Source organism: Galeopterus variegatus, unplaced genomic scaffold, assembly GCF_000696425.1.
Source record: "Galeopterus variegatus unplaced genomic scaffold, G_variegatus-3.0.2 Scaffold1187, whole genome shotgun sequence".
In the NCBI taxonomy this organism is placed as follows: domain Eukaryota; kingdom Metazoa; phylum Chordata; class Mammalia; order Dermoptera; family Cynocephalidae; genus Galeopterus; species Galeopterus variegatus.
This window is the reverse complement of record NW_007727298.1, coordinates 206,737-222,306: the sequence shown is the minus strand read 5'-3', so window position 1 is coordinate 222,306 and position 15,570 is coordinate 206,737. Positions and strand designations below refer to the sequence as shown.

Sequence of the window (15,570 nt, the reverse complement as noted above, 5' to 3'; positions counted from 1 at the left end):
CCTTCCTTCCTTCCTTCCTTCCTTCCTTCCTTCCTTCCTTCCATCTTCCTTTATTCCTGCCTTCTTTTCTTCCCTCCCTTTCTCCTTCACTCTTGCCCACTCTTCCATCTTCCAACTCCTCTTTCGCTTTCTATTATCCTTCTTTTACCTCATCTTGTCACTAGTGACCAAAGTATATGTTCTTTAGAGTAATTCTGAATCTTTGCTCTATCATTCAACCAATCGTTTGCTCTCTCATAAAGCTGATTAAATTTGCCTTCTACATTTTCATCCACAAAGTAAATTAAGACACTGTATAAAACAGCATTAAGTACAGAAACTGGTGTCATAATGCTACTTTTCATACAGTTGTGGAATTAGGGTGCAATGGCTTTATTTTGTTTTAGTGATTGATGAAGGGGTAATACATATATTAGTCTTGTGTATTTTCTTAGATAAAGCTTATAGAAACTACCACTTCTCTTTTCCATCTGTCATTCATTTCCTGACATACTAAAACACTAAAGATAATTTGGGGTCCTACCCTTTAATGATAATAGCATTCATTGATTGTATAATTATTGGCTATAAAACACTATACTAGGTGGCTTTACATATGTGATGTCTAATGATCAGGACCACTGCAAGACTGGTGGTATCATTCCTTTATTCTAAACTGGAAAATAAAAATTTCAGAGAAGTAAAAAATAAGTAGCCAAGTTGAGATTCAAACCTTGGTCAATCTGACTGCAATACTACTTTAATGACTTTGCTGTTCCCTATGACCTGACAGAGTGCTTCACAAGGACCTTTCCCACATGTCTCTGGTGGGAGGCATTGTGGCGAAAATCCCCAGTCTTTAGATCCCTCTAAAAAAAAAAAGACCTCACTGGGAACAAGAACACTTTAACAGTAGACTGAAACATTCCAAATATTTTTCCTATTTGATTATACTTTCAAGTCTACAAGACCAAAATATTGCTTTATAAAGAAATGGTGTATGATTTAGATGGGGGGGCAGTGGTGCTGGAGAGTTAATGAGCTCTATCCTCAGGAAGAAAAGAATAACAGTGGGAGAAAACAGGAGATAATCTAGAAGCAAAAAACAAAAATCTATGACCCAAGCTTCTCAAAATTTTAAAATCTGTGAATCACCTTATGGCCATAGGTACTTATATTGATCACCAATTTCTTGTAAATTAAAAAAGACGTATTGTGGTTTAGTAAAAATATAGTTTTTAAACATTAATTTTGTTTTAAGCAGTTAAAGGGTTAATATTGCTTATAACCTTTCTCCAAGGTAAATACGGTTGATGTTTGTGTATCATCAGTCAGGATAGCCTGGGTTATGCTGTGGTACAATAATCTCAAAATCTTTGGGGCTTAGAGTAATAAAGGTTTATTTCTTGTTCAGGCTACATGTTCATAAAGGGTTGGCTAGAGCCTGTATTTCTCACTTTCTCAACCTGAAATCCAGGCTGATTAATAATTTATGATATAAAACATTACCAGTCACCAAGCAAAAGGAACGAAACATGGCACACAGTATACTGACTCAAAGACTTCCAAGAGGAAGCAGAACACATAATTTCCACTCACATGTATTGGCCAAAGCCATTATAATAACAGTGTCTAGCTTTAACGAGGGTGGAGAAATCCAACCCTAGCACGTGCTAAGAAGTAAAGGAGAACTGGAATATTTTTGAACTACTCTATTGACAATCGCAGAACGATAGTTACTCCACATGGAGTTGGTTTATTCTCTTATTCTACAGTTCTATTACATTAGAAAATACTAACATGGAACATCTGGTGACTGGCCAAAGAAGGCAGTTTTTGGTACCTGTGTCATTTTGTTCTCATTTTTGGTTCAAACATGGATATGACATTTATAGATGTCGGAGCAGATCCTCACGACAGGCCACTGTCAGCAGCACATCGCGCTCCAGTTCAGTGAACACGTCTTCCTGGAAAGCTTGAATGTTTTACCACTTGGAAGATGATGACAGTGAATAGATTGCTAATTAGGTTTTTGATCACTTTGGTTGTGGAAAGAATTTCTTTGCATTCTGTTGCAGAAATTGGATGCCTCTTAAAATATGATCATTTATACGTTTATTGATTTCTTTTTCTGAGGCACAAAGAGTATGAAGTTTCAGGAAAAAGTCCATCTCTTGGCAATTGAGATATTTGTACTGCAATTCAATTCTCTTAGAAAATTTTCTTATTCACAAATCAACATTTTATAATTATTATATTTCAACCCTAAATGTTTAGGTCATTCAAGCTAATTAATGTTGTGCCAAGCTAAAACTTGAGGAAGTCACTTAAAATCATAGAAGTGGTCTTTACTAGGAATACAAGTACCACAAAATTTCTATTCCTTCTGTCTTTCATAAACATGTGTGAAAGTTCTCTTATCAGCCAGGGCATCTCATTATAGAAAAGTAGTATCATGTGCCAGTCTATTTCTCTGCCTGATACTCTGAAATTCCTTGCACAGAATAGGTGCAATTTAATTATTGATCAGGGTTCTTTTGAGATCCTTCAGCAATAAAACACAATCAAGTAATATACTGCTGACTCCTATCTGTATTCTGTGAATAAAGCTGTGTGTGGATTGGCATTCAAGTGTAAGTTACTTCTTAATAGAGCAAGGCCTTTCTGAGTTGTATACATGAATGACCTTCCTTCAGTACTGATCTCAGCATATGAGGGTACTTAAAAAGTTCATGGAAAAATTGAATTAAATGATATCACAAATCTTTCAGTGAACTTTTTGAAGACTTCTTCTACTTTTTTTAGTCTTTATTACACATGACAGAAAAATAAGTAAGGAAAAATTTGTAATCTCTTTTAAGCATCCATTTCTAGTAAACAAAAAAAAATAACAAAATTTCATCAAACTATTTTCCTCACATATGTGTTGCACATATGCCAACAGCTGATTCAGTGGTTTCATCTAAATGTAAAGCAAAATATGGGATTACCTCAACATATAATAACTGCTGTTACACTTATGTAAGACAATTTAAAAAACTTGGCAACAGCTTCTCCTGCTTTCTTTTATTTTTGTTTTTATTTCTTTTTTCATTTTTTGCCAGCTGGCCATTACAGGGATCCGCACCCTTGACTTTGGTGTTATAACACCGCACTCTAAGCAACCGAGCCAACCAGCCAGCCCCTGCTTTCTTTTTGAGCATAATTTGTGTTTTACAATTTTGTTGGTACAGGTGTGACCTGTACCTGTTTTTTCTCTGTTGAATGCCACTAAGAACGATGCCACTGTAACATTTATTCTTTTCTCGACCTTCCATGACAAAACGTAGAATTTTCACACTGTAACTAACGTACTAACTAGCAAATACTTCTGAAAAACTCAAATAATCGAACCACAAAGATTCTGAGCATTATATGAATAAGAAACCAAAACTTCAAAGGTTTCTTGGCAGCATAACAGGCCAGGAGTGAAAATATTCTTGGTTCAATATGATTTAATTTTCAGATATTCGTTGTCATATTTTTTATTTGCACATTTCTTTTTTTTATTGAAACATAATTGATTATACATATTTATGGGCTACAGAATATCAATACCTGTGTACAATGTGCGATTATCAAATCAGGATAATTAGAATATTCATCATTACACAACATAATTATTCTTTGTGAAATTGCACATTTTTTCACTGGCTTTTGGATTCAGCTGCCTGGCAACATGTATTTATGCTTTATATTTTTACTGAAGAACTTTTCACTGGACAGATTCACAACATTATTCATTATTTTTGTATACATATTGCTATTTTTACCATTACTTCTCATAGTAATGAGAGCATGGTAATGTAAACATAGTAATGAGAACATGGTAATGTAAAGCAACACAATAAGAAAATGAAGAAAATTCCAAACTTAACAAACATAAACAATACCATAAAACTGATGTGAAATCCTAGCCAAGATGAAGTGACCTTTCCAAGTTCTGTATAACATGCATTGCCTTTAAGAACAAAATTATTACTAAGGAAATTACTGTGAACATAAAATTAATCTTACCAGTCCAAACTTGTAAAACTTAAGGTAGATAAGTTACATCATCTCTTCTCTTTATGAAACTGCTGGATTGCCTATTGATCAGTTATAAACTACCATGGATAGCTAATGACATACATACCCACTTAACCACTTTATATGCTATCTATACAAAGTTTCCACATCTATTTTAATTTTTACTCTCATTTTCTTTTTCCTTAGCAAACTCTTTAAATAAAAAAGGCCTGTGTGTTTATTTGAATAGATATCTATACCACCTTTATGTTTCCAGACCCAACTTTTCCCCAAGCATCACACGTAGATGCCATCCAAGTAGAGATGTCTGAAAAGCATCATCAGCTTACTATGTCCAGAACAAAGCTCTTGGATAGTCTCCCAACTCGGCCTACCTCCCAAGATTCCCACCTTGTCATATCATTATTCAGCTAACTGTTCAAGCCCAAACATAAGAATCAATCAAGTCTTCTCTCTCTCATAGCCTATATATCCAATACATCAACGATTTCTGTTAACATTGCTCAAAAACATATATCTGGAATCTGACAACTTCCCACTCCTTGCACTACTGTCACCTTTGTCCAAGCTGCCATCACCTCAGTGCCCACTTGATCTACTTGTTACTTTATCACTGGTCTCTGTCATTTCTACTCTTGTATCCATACTTGTATTCTCACAGCAGCCAGAGAGACATTTTTCAAAAAGCAAATGAGATCATGTCGAAACTCCACAAGAGCTTCCTATCACATTAACAATGAAACTCAATGTCCTTACTATGGCATGCGACGCCTTACATGATACTAGCTTTTGGGGTGCTCCTTTTTGTGGATTAATATCATTCTTGCCCCTCAGTTTTTGCATGTATTTCCTCTAACTGGAACACTATTCCCCGATATTTGTGTGACTTGTTCCATTACTTCAATTTTTTTTTTCTGAGCACCCTAAATTTGGTAGTCTTGCCCTGACTCCTATAATCCTGCTTTATTTCTCCATAGACTTTTCACTCTGTGATATTGTATAATATACTTATTTATCATAAGTTTCTCTCACTGGAATATAAGTTCCATGAAGGTAGAGACTTTGAATTGATCATGAGCCATATACCCAGTGAGCAGAGATATATATTTGATGTGTCCTATCCTTTTGTTAGTTTGGTGGAAAGCAAAATGCTAAGAAACAGAAAAGATGATAGAATCTCTAAAAAAGAAAAGTCAGCCACCAGATCTCAGGTGAATGGCATTTTGCGAAGGCAAAAAAGAATGTATAGTGGGTTTAGCCTTTGTCTACATAGTGACCACGGGAGTGACCACAGTAACTGAGAAGAAGCCCATGAGGTTTCTACATATCTTATACATTTTCCACTGAGGAGAAACCAGTAGCAGAGAATTCAAATACTTCGAGAAATTTCCTTTCAGCCTTTCATCTAATTTATAGGTTAAAACTTAGAGGTGCAATTATGGTTATTTACTTAAGCTGTGTTCAATATTAACAAAATTAAATAGTGAACAATATTTAGCACAAGTACACTATAAGTTAAATCCCAGAAGAGGCCAAATTTCAACAGCATTGCATAGGCATTAGTTTAAATCTGCAATGAGAGAGGTTTGCTATGTCTCTGCCTTAGTCACCTGGGTCTTTTCCACCTAATGACCATTTGTAAACTAGCATTGTTGAGGCAAAAGAATGTGCATTAGCCACAAGTAAAGTTGCAATGAGGAAGAGAGGGTGATACAAGCATTCCTTGAGAGGTGTATGCCCTACGCTACAGCAAACTCTCCAAGTATTCATTGGGTTCAACTGGCCTTGGAGAGAATGGAGTAGATAATTCATCACTGGGGACTTCTAGCAGGGAAAATATACTGAATTAATAGACTGTAGGTTCTAATTAATGAATTATCACCTAGTACCTAATGGGGAAGGGGTAATAGATTATTGAATAAGCAATATAGCTTATATATCTCAAGTGGCTTCTCTTGTAACCTATGAAATTCATTAGTTGAAGAGTCAGTTCCACCACAAGTCAATACAAAATGCAGTTATTTCAACACACTTGTTTCACCTTAGTTGTCTTAAAACCATTAGCCAGGAAAGTATTACAAGGATTTGTTAGAAAGACATATCAGCCAGTTCGGAGATTTTCCATTATTGCACTAAATAGTAATGAGTGTATGACTATAACTTTAGTCATCAGGAGCTTATTCTTCCAGATTTACCTGTGAAAGACTTAGTTGAGTATTCTCCTAAGAAAAGCTGAGCTACCATTAATTATGACTGTTCCTATATAAATTTCCAGGTGGTTTCATGTGACCAGTAAATAGTTTAGACTACATGCAACAGTCACCAGCTGAGACAGTCCCTTCATTGGCACCGTAAGATAAAAATTTGGTTTTATATGTATGTATAAAACCTGGCTGGATCTAATTTAAGAATTTAGCAGACTAAATTATATTTTATCATCTGTCCAAGGAACTTAAAACAGAAAATTAAGATGTAGTTCCAATCTCAACTATTTCAACTGTTTGTGTGGAAAAGACATGTTTTCTATTCAGAAGACATATGGCTGAATGGATATAGTTATTAAAATCTTAGTGTCATACCTCTCGAATAGCTGTACAAAACTCACTCTGAAGCACTTTTTTGAGGGATTGTAGTTTGTGCACTGGTACTTCTCCAGATTCCTGTAGTTTTTCCAGTAATTCAATTGCTCTTGCAACATCTGAATTAAAAAAAAAAAAAAGATCTAGATAAACTGTATCTCAGCAGCAAAGTACCATTATTCCAATTGAATTGTGACATTAATTGCAAGTGAAATTAATTGCAAAATCAAAATTTACAATTCATAGCTTATTGAGCTCATTTTTTGGTAAAAGTTCATTTTAATCTGGTCCACACAATTTGTAACTTGATACATCTTCTTTGATGGTATTTCATATATGTTATTTTTGTCACACAGATCAGTTTAAGTATTCTTTCAGGAAAGAAGAGCAGGACACGTGTCTATTGTTTATTCTGACACGCTAATAGCCAAACTATATTTGTCAATTTTACCTATGAGTTTTTTTTTTTCAGTTTGACCCCTCCTTTCTTATATCACATTTATTACAGTTGCAATGTTGCATTTATTAATATAATGATTTGATTGATGTGCATGTGCTTCACTTGTCTATAAACTCTTTAAGGGTAGCAACTTGTCTGGTTTGGTAACCATTGCATCCCAGAGTGTGGTATAATACAGTGAATACATGTTTGATGAATGAATGAATGAATGAATGAACGGAATCTCTCCATTTCATTGCCATTGCATTATTCTAGGCCTTCATTATCTCTCCTCTGTCCAACTACAATCATTTCTTCTCCAACGTCTTTATAGGGTCCACAAAGTTATCTTCCTAAAACAAGGATCAATTCATGTACCTACCTACCAGCTTCTAAAACAGTACCATGCAAAAGAGTTTTTAATAACAGTTAATTTAAATACCTCTTTTAAGGGCCAGCCCATGGCTCACTTGGGAGAGTGTGGTGCTGAAAACGCCAAGGCCACGGGTTCGGATCCCTATATAGGGATGGCCGGTTCACTCGCTTGGAAGAGTGCGGTGCTGACAACACCAAGTCAAGGGTTAAGATCCCCTTACCAGTCATCTTTAAATAGATAAATAAATAAATAAATACCTCTTTTACACTTGAAAATATCAAAGGTTAATGTCAAGAAACATATTGTCTTTTATAGCCATAACTTGAAAATTCCCTTAATTATTTCATACTGCCAAGAGAAAATGAAATAATGAAAGGCCATCTTAAATATATTTATGGGAGATCTCTTCTACCCCTATTGCTACAGTCAACAGCTCACTGAAAAGTCACTTAGGAATTTGTGTTGCAGGATATGAGGTTTTCAATTCCTAGGTGACTAGCTGCAGAAAGTATCCCATTTCCCTGCCATCAGGTTATAAATTCATTCGTTCATGTATCCACCCATCCTTCTGCCCATCCATCTATCCATCCACCCATCCATCCATCCACTAATTTGAGTTCCTGTTATACCAGGCACTAGCTTGAGAAAGATAAGGCACTCTCTCTCTGACTCCACAGTCTAATGAGAAAGGAATATAATAGCACAGATACTTATAATAAAATTGTTACCAGCTCAGAATTCAGATGGGGTTAGCATAGGTTTAAGTATCTACCAAACAAATAACCACAAAGTGACTTTAACAGGGACTCTCCCTGAAGTAGTTATTTTGATTGCCAATTGTAGCCCAAAGTAGCACAAATCATTAAATCAATATGACACTGCCAGTTTCCAAAGTCTGTCATTTACTGCATAAACTAAAAGTCAATACATTCAATTGGACAATACCAGTCACATCCACAATCAATAAGGTGCCAAGCTGGGATTTTATTCAATTCTAGCTGCATAAAATTCTCTATTCAGATGTCCATGGGCATATGGAATTCCCAACAGGTTTAAAACTGAGCTCTTTATTATTTTTCCCTAAAACTAGCTCCTCTCTTCCTATATTTTGTATTTCCACTAACAGTATCCACACCCAGCCTGTCTCCCAAACTAGACCAAGCCATCAACTTTCACACTCACCCCCGCATGCAGTTAGTCAGCAAGTGCTGTCAATTGTATCTCAGAAATGCTTTTTGAATGGAGCCTCTTTGCTTCATAATTTCAGGGAAGCCTTTATCATTTCTCACCTGGAACATCTCCTAACTGATCTTTTTTAAATTAGTATTTTCTTTTTCAGTCCATCCGCCACCACTGCTTCCAGAGTAATTGTCCTGAAATGATTAACCTAACTATTATTTTTGCACATTAAACCTTCTCTGGCTTCCCATTCCTCACTGAGGGTCACAGATAAAGCCTTTAATAGCCAACCTCTTCTCACTCATTTCTGGATACCTCTTCCTGCTTATCCTATACATTGGCTATCCAAAATTTTTGCTATTCCTAGAACATGCCACACAATACCATGCCTCTACGATTTGCCTCAAATCATCCCCTGTTCCTAGAATGCAATTCATCCATTCATTCAGTAGAGCTAGGCAATGTGCTGTGCACAGGAGACACAGTGGTAAAGGAGACAGCCCCTTTTTGTGCTTTCATGGAATTTACAGGCTTGAGGGGTCACAGACATGCAAAAAAGTGGGCTGTGTGATAAACGCAGCATTATAGGTTGGTCCACGGATGTCTAACAAAGATATTTATCATCATCCATGAGGTCAGGGAGGACCTACTTGTGGAAGTAAAACCTAAGCAGAGTCCTAAGTAGGAGGTTCCTGAAGAGAAAGGGGAAAGAATGTTCCCAAGCAAAGGGAATAAATGCAGATTGAAGGCTTGTTAAGAGAGCGTGGGACCTTCCAAGAACTGAAAGGAGTTCAGTGGGCTAAAGCTGAACCAGGGCGAGAGTAGCAAGAGATGAGATGGACAGAAATCACATCTTGGAGTATATTTTAGGCCTTGCAGGGAAGACCTAGCATTTCTTCAAACCTGTCTTCCCTGAGTCTCCCAAGCAGCTGTAGTTGCTGTCATGTCTATGTTCCCATGGTTTCTTGTTCACTCATCCATTGTAATAATTACTACTCTGCTGTACCTCTGTTTGCATGCACATTTCCCTCCTTCATCCCCACAAGTCTATAAGCTTCGTGAAGTGTCAGGAACAATATCTTATTTGTCATTGTCTCCACAGTTTATTGCACAGTATCTGACAAATATTACATGTTTAAGGAACATTTGTTGAATAAATGACAGACTAATTAAAGAGACTGGCTCGGGAAGGCAGGTGTTAGAGGTCTATGTCTGTGTGAACCTGTAATTTCTCAGACTTCCGGATCTTGGTCAAGCCTTGCTTGGATCTGGAGTGGGGGAAGGAGGCCAGCCTGCATATGCAGGCTGAAGGGTGTTAGTGACTACATTAGGGGAAGTTCTGAAAAATTGAAAATGGCACCAATCTGATTATTCAGTAGCTCTCAACCTGGGCTGCACATTAAAATTACCTGGGGTACATTTAAAAATTATTAATGCCTGAGACCCACCCCAAACAAATTAAACCAGAATCTCTATAACAGTGGTTCTCAACCTTGGCTGCATATTGGAATCACCAGGGGAAGTTTAAAAACCACAGATGTCTGGATAGGTCCCAACCCAGAGATTCCCATGTAATTGGCACAGGAAGGGGCAGGGGGACTGGGCATGGGGCTTTTTAAACTCCTTCAGGAGATGCCAAAGTGCAGCCAAGGTTGAAATCACTGCTATAGTTGACATGGGTATTTTTAAGGTCTCTCTGTGATTCTAATGTGCAGCCAGGGTTAAGAACCTCTGCTGTAGATTAATGGTCCTAATACATGAATGTGCTGAAGAATCACCTGGGAGAGCTTATTGAAATGCAGGCTCCTGACACTCATCTTCATTTGAGAGATGTTGATTCAGGAACTGTGAGAAGAAGGCAGGAGTCTCAGAATTATTGATTAAAGCTCACAGATAAAAGCAATTAATGTGAAGTTCCACCCGCATTCTAAAACGGTGGTTCTTAGCAAAGGCTGCTCACTAGAATCACCTGTGAAGTTTTGAAACGGGCCTGCTACCCCAGACCAATTAAATCAAAATCTGTAAGAGTGGAATCCACTCATCGGTGTGTATTTTTTTTTCTAAGCTTCCAGATGATTCCTATGACTATGCAAGGCTGAGAAAAATATTGTTCAAAAAAGAGCCATCAAGAAAATCAGACACACCTTCATTAAGACCTATTAAAAGCTGGGCTGACCCTGTTACATTACACCACAGGCCTTTTCCATTCCTTGTAAGAGGTAACTGGGATGTGAGAGAAAATTCAAGAATTGTTAAGTCATTAACTTAAGATAGAATACAGGGTCTTTTGCTTCTCTTCCATTGACTAAGTGAGGAAGGTTCTAACAGAACCAATTATAATGACCAATTGTTCCTGAAAGGAGACTAGCATACCTTTTGTGGTTGCATAGGCAGTGAACTTGGTGATCTGCCCGCCCTCTATGCCTATGTGAGCAGAGGGAGAGACCAGGAAAGCAGTGCCCACTGGAGCCTGAACCATCTTGTTTGTTCTCACCCAAGGAAATCCGGCAGTGTGAGGCCTGGGATACACAGTAGGTGATAAGAGCCAAAAGAAATCTAAAAACCAAAAGTGGGGTGATCAGGTCCCTTCAGCCCAAGCCTGGCTGTTGTTGAGTGTAGGGAAAGTGAAGGAAAATGATCAGGTCCCCTTAGATGTTCAGAATCTTGCTGAGCATTTGAGGTAAATATCCACATGCGCCCAAGTGTTCCTTGGCTATTGTCTAATGTATGTGCACCCAGGTGTCCTGGGTTATGGACGTAAGTATAAAGGATGAGTGGCTCTGATCCACAGTGCCCCCCACCCCCAGGATGGCCCTGGGGGGAACACAGGAAGGCCACTACTGCTGCTGGAGGTTGTTGCTGCAAGCTGTTGCTGCCAGTGCCCCCAGGATGACCCAAGAGGCCACCATCGCTGCTGTTCCTCCTGCTACTGCTGCTGTAAGCTGCTGCTGCTGAAGAAGCTGAAGACTGAGCTTAAGTTATCTGCCAATGGCCCCTGGGATCTTTCCCAATTACCTGGAGTGTGGGCCTGCGTGTGAAGAGTCTCAGCCCTAGCTTCTGACAATACAAATGGAAACTTAGTATAACTAAAATAATGAAATGTTTTGGGAAAATAGAACAATTTGGGGGCTCCCTTGCCTCAGACTCAGTTCAGGTTCGTTCAGTAAACATTGTGTGGGTGGAGTGAGTGCACCTGCATGGCACCGCTTTGGCTGGTGTTTTTACTGCCTTGGGCACCCGCCCTGTGCAGCCATGTTTTTCTAGACCTGTAGCTTCCAAGGACCGTGTTGGCCGGTTGCCTAGCTCATAGACCTGCGTGGAGGGGTCTGGTGACCCAGCCTGGCATGTGAAGGGTTTGTGACCCAGTCTGTGAATGGACTTGAGGGGTCTGGGAGCTCCAGACCCAGCCTTAGCTCAACCATCAGCCCAGTTGGTGCAAGATTACCGGCAGGTAGAAGAGCTGCGACAACTAGTGTGGTCGCCTAGCTTTACAATTGGCGTCACGAACAGGATTAAGAGCTAGACAATTGGCACTGTGAGGATTCCAGGCCTTAGCTGTAGCTCAGCAGTAGCTAGACACCTAGCCATACAATTAGCATAGCTATTGCCCTAGCAAAACAACTGGGGTAGTCAGCGGCAGGATTCTGAGCAAGTACGGGAGCCAATAGCGCTTTGGGAAGAGGAGGAAATGCAGCTACTCTTGAGTATGTGGTGCCTGATGGCCACTTTCCTGTTGACTGGGGTCTGGTTGCTGCTCACTATATTGTGAGCCAGCATAGACCAGGCACTCCGTGAAGCAGTGCAGCTTCGAGATTTGCAGCAGAAAGCTCCTTGGGAGGGGGAGGAAATGTGGCTACCCTGAGTAATGTGGTGCGTGGTGGCCACTTTCCTGCTGGTCAGAGTCTGGTTACTGCTCACTATACTACAAGCCAATTGAGATTTGCTGCAGAAAGCAGAATTGTTGCAAGTGTCGATACTTGTCCTGAAGGATGAAGTGCAGCAATGGGTCATCCCTGCTTCTCACACCAGGGAAGATGACAAACCCAGTGGTGAGTTGGGGGAAACTGTGCATCTCCAGGCACGGCCTGTTGTGCATCAGAAAATGAAACAAGCAGCCTATGGGACCATGCAGACAACCAGTGGAAAATCCACATATGGGACCCGATTCACCACCTATGTCCCCTATACCCAGGTCAAACTAGTTGACTTGGGGAGACAGCTCTGGCAGAAACAGGGGGAGCCCCTGGTTGCTCAGCTGCTGTGGTTATGGGACTTGGAGGTAGATAGTGTGACATGCTCTGGTGAGGAGATGGAAAAGTTGACTTCCATTACCATACACCCATCCCCGAGGCAGCAGCTACAGAATAGCTGCAGATATGCACAAAGGCTGGGTAATCACTCCTTAATGGACTGCGTGAATGCAGCTGCCCAAACTGTGTGGGCTAACACTGGAGAACTGCCCCAAATTGTGAGTAAATGGCAAACATATGCTGAGTTGGTTCAAATAATTTGGAAGCTGGGGATGTGGCAGTCCATGTTTAATGTAAACACCTGTGGCCCAGATGATAAATATTTTACAGGCAGCATGGGAGACATAGTGCTGCAAAATGCCCCATCGATGTCCTTTGGGTCACTGATGGCCACACTGGCCCCATATGTTGGTCTCCTTATACATGAAGTAACAACCATGATAGCCAGTCTGGGGGAAGTGGAGGAAAGAAGACAAGCGAAAGGGGTCCAGAAGATGGTTAAGACCAAACCCCCAAGAAATGCTCAGTAATTTATCCCAAGGGGACCAAGCAAGACCAGCCATAAGCAGAGGTGGCTTGACTTGCTTGTGGTAGGGGCTCATAGCAAGAAAATTGACCAGCAAACAAATGCAGTCCTGTTTGCCTTGTGGCAACAATTGCGCCCTGAACAGTGTATCAGTAAACGTCTGGAAATAGGTGATGACATATGCCAGTGGATTTAAAGGATTTTTTGGTTGCTCCCACAGAGGTGGGTGAACTATACCATTTAGATTAGGGAGCAGGCCAAGGTGCTCATCTTTTGGGGGTGGGTGAGAACCGGAGGCCTCACATTGAACTGGCAATATGTTGGTCAAGGACAAATGTGCAGCATGTATTGGCATTGGTGGATACTGGCATAGAATGTAGCCTGATATATGGCAATCCAGATAAGTTGCCAGGGGCCACAGTTCCTGTAGATGGCTATGGAAGACATAATATTGAAGTCAAAGCTATGTCACTGCCACTGGGCATAGGATGATTGCCCCCTCATGTATATACTGTATATGTACCCCAAGTAGCTGAATAAATCTTGGGTATTGATGTACTTTATGTTTTGAACCTGCAAACAACAGTTGGAGAGTTCTGGCTGCAAATACAGAGAGTAAATCCTGTGTTACTGGGATGTGCTAAACATGACCCACGGGTATTACCCAAACCTACTGGGAGAACAAATGGAGATAGGTGCCACTATTTTGGAGTTAGAGAAAGTTGGCATTATTCGTCTGGCTCATAGCCCATTTAATGCTCTGGTATGGCCAGTGAAAAAACCTGATGGTACATGGAGAATGACTGTGGATTATTGAGAAGTAAACAAAGTAGTGCCTTCTTTGCATGCAGCCATGCCTTCAGTTCATGACTTAATGGATCAGATGATGACACAGCTAGGAACTTATGTATTGGACCTTACAAATGCTTTTTTCTCTATTCCAATCTCAGCTGATAGCCAAGATCGGTTTGCCTTCACCTGGAAAGGGAGGCAGTGAACCTTTCAGGTATTGCTCCAAGGCTATCTGCATAGCCCAACCATCTGTCATGGTTTAGTAGCTGGGGACGTAGGCAAGTGGACTAGGCCCAGCACAGTTACAACTTTTCATTATATTGATGATGTGTTACTAACCTCTGATTCTCTTGCAGATTTAACCCAGGCAGCTTCAACACTGCTAAGTTATTTAGAACAATGTGGCTGGGCTGTGAAAACAGCCAAAGTGCAAGGATCTGGGCTGTCAGTCAAATTTTTGGGAGTGGTCTGGTCGGGTAAGATGACAGTCATCCCAGAAGCTATTATAGACAAGATACAGGCATACCCTAGACTCACAACAGTAGTTCAGCAGACATATTTGGAACTTCTGGGGTATTGGAGAGCTTTTGTACCAAACATGGCCCAAATGGCATGCCTGCTGTATGCATTAACAAAGAAAAGAGATCCCTGGGATTGGACTGAGGAAGTAGAATGGGATTACCAGGCTACAAAGAGGACAATACAGCAAGTGCAGGCTTTACAAGTGGCTGATCCCACTAAACCTTTTGAGTTACAGGGGTTAGGATGGGGTTTGTGGCAGAGACAAGACTGATTCCAAACACCTGTAGGATTCTGGTCTCTGCTCTGGAAGGGCACAGTATGTTATTCTCTGATACAGAAATAGTTAGCAGCTGTGTATTCTGCCCTAATGGCTACTGAAGATATCACAGTAACTGCCAAGGTCCTAGTAAGGACAACACACCCCATTCTAGGTTGGTTGTGCACATGGGCAACCACCCCTAAAATGGGTGTAGCTCAGACTCCCACTCTGTCTAAATGGGGAGCATATATAGAACTAAGAAGCACTGTGTCAATGAGTCCTCTGTCTAAATAGTTGCAGACTGTGCTAGGACCAGCAGAGTTGGGGAGGAAACTTTGGCACAACCCTTACCCATGGAGGTGGAGGCTACAGCTTTCCATGAGGGACCGGGACCTATCACAGAGCAAGCTTGGTATACAGATGGCTCTAGCATGGGACCCTCAGCATCATGGACGGCTGTTGCTGTCCAACCCTTAACAGATACTACGTGGTATGAAAATGGCACAGGGCAAAGCAGTCAAAGAGCTGAATTGAGAGCAATATCAATGGTGATAAAAAGCGAGCCTGGGCCATTTACCATCCGTACTGACAGCTGGGCTGT

At 40.2% G+C, this 15,570-nt stretch overlaps 1 protein-coding gene across 1 annotated transcript in view; it reads right to left on the bottom strand.

Moving 5' to 3' along the window:
- Positions 1-15,570, bottom strand: part of LIN7A (lin-7 homolog A (C. elegans)) — a 151,555-nt gene that overhangs the window by 88,641 nt on the left and 47,344 nt on the right. The window contains exon 2 of the mRNA XM_008575435.1: positions 6,627-6,745. Within this exon, the coding sequence (XP_008573657.1) occupies positions 6,627-6,745 (119 nt within the window). The remainder of the gene's footprint in view (positions 1-6,626; positions 6,746-15,570) is intronic.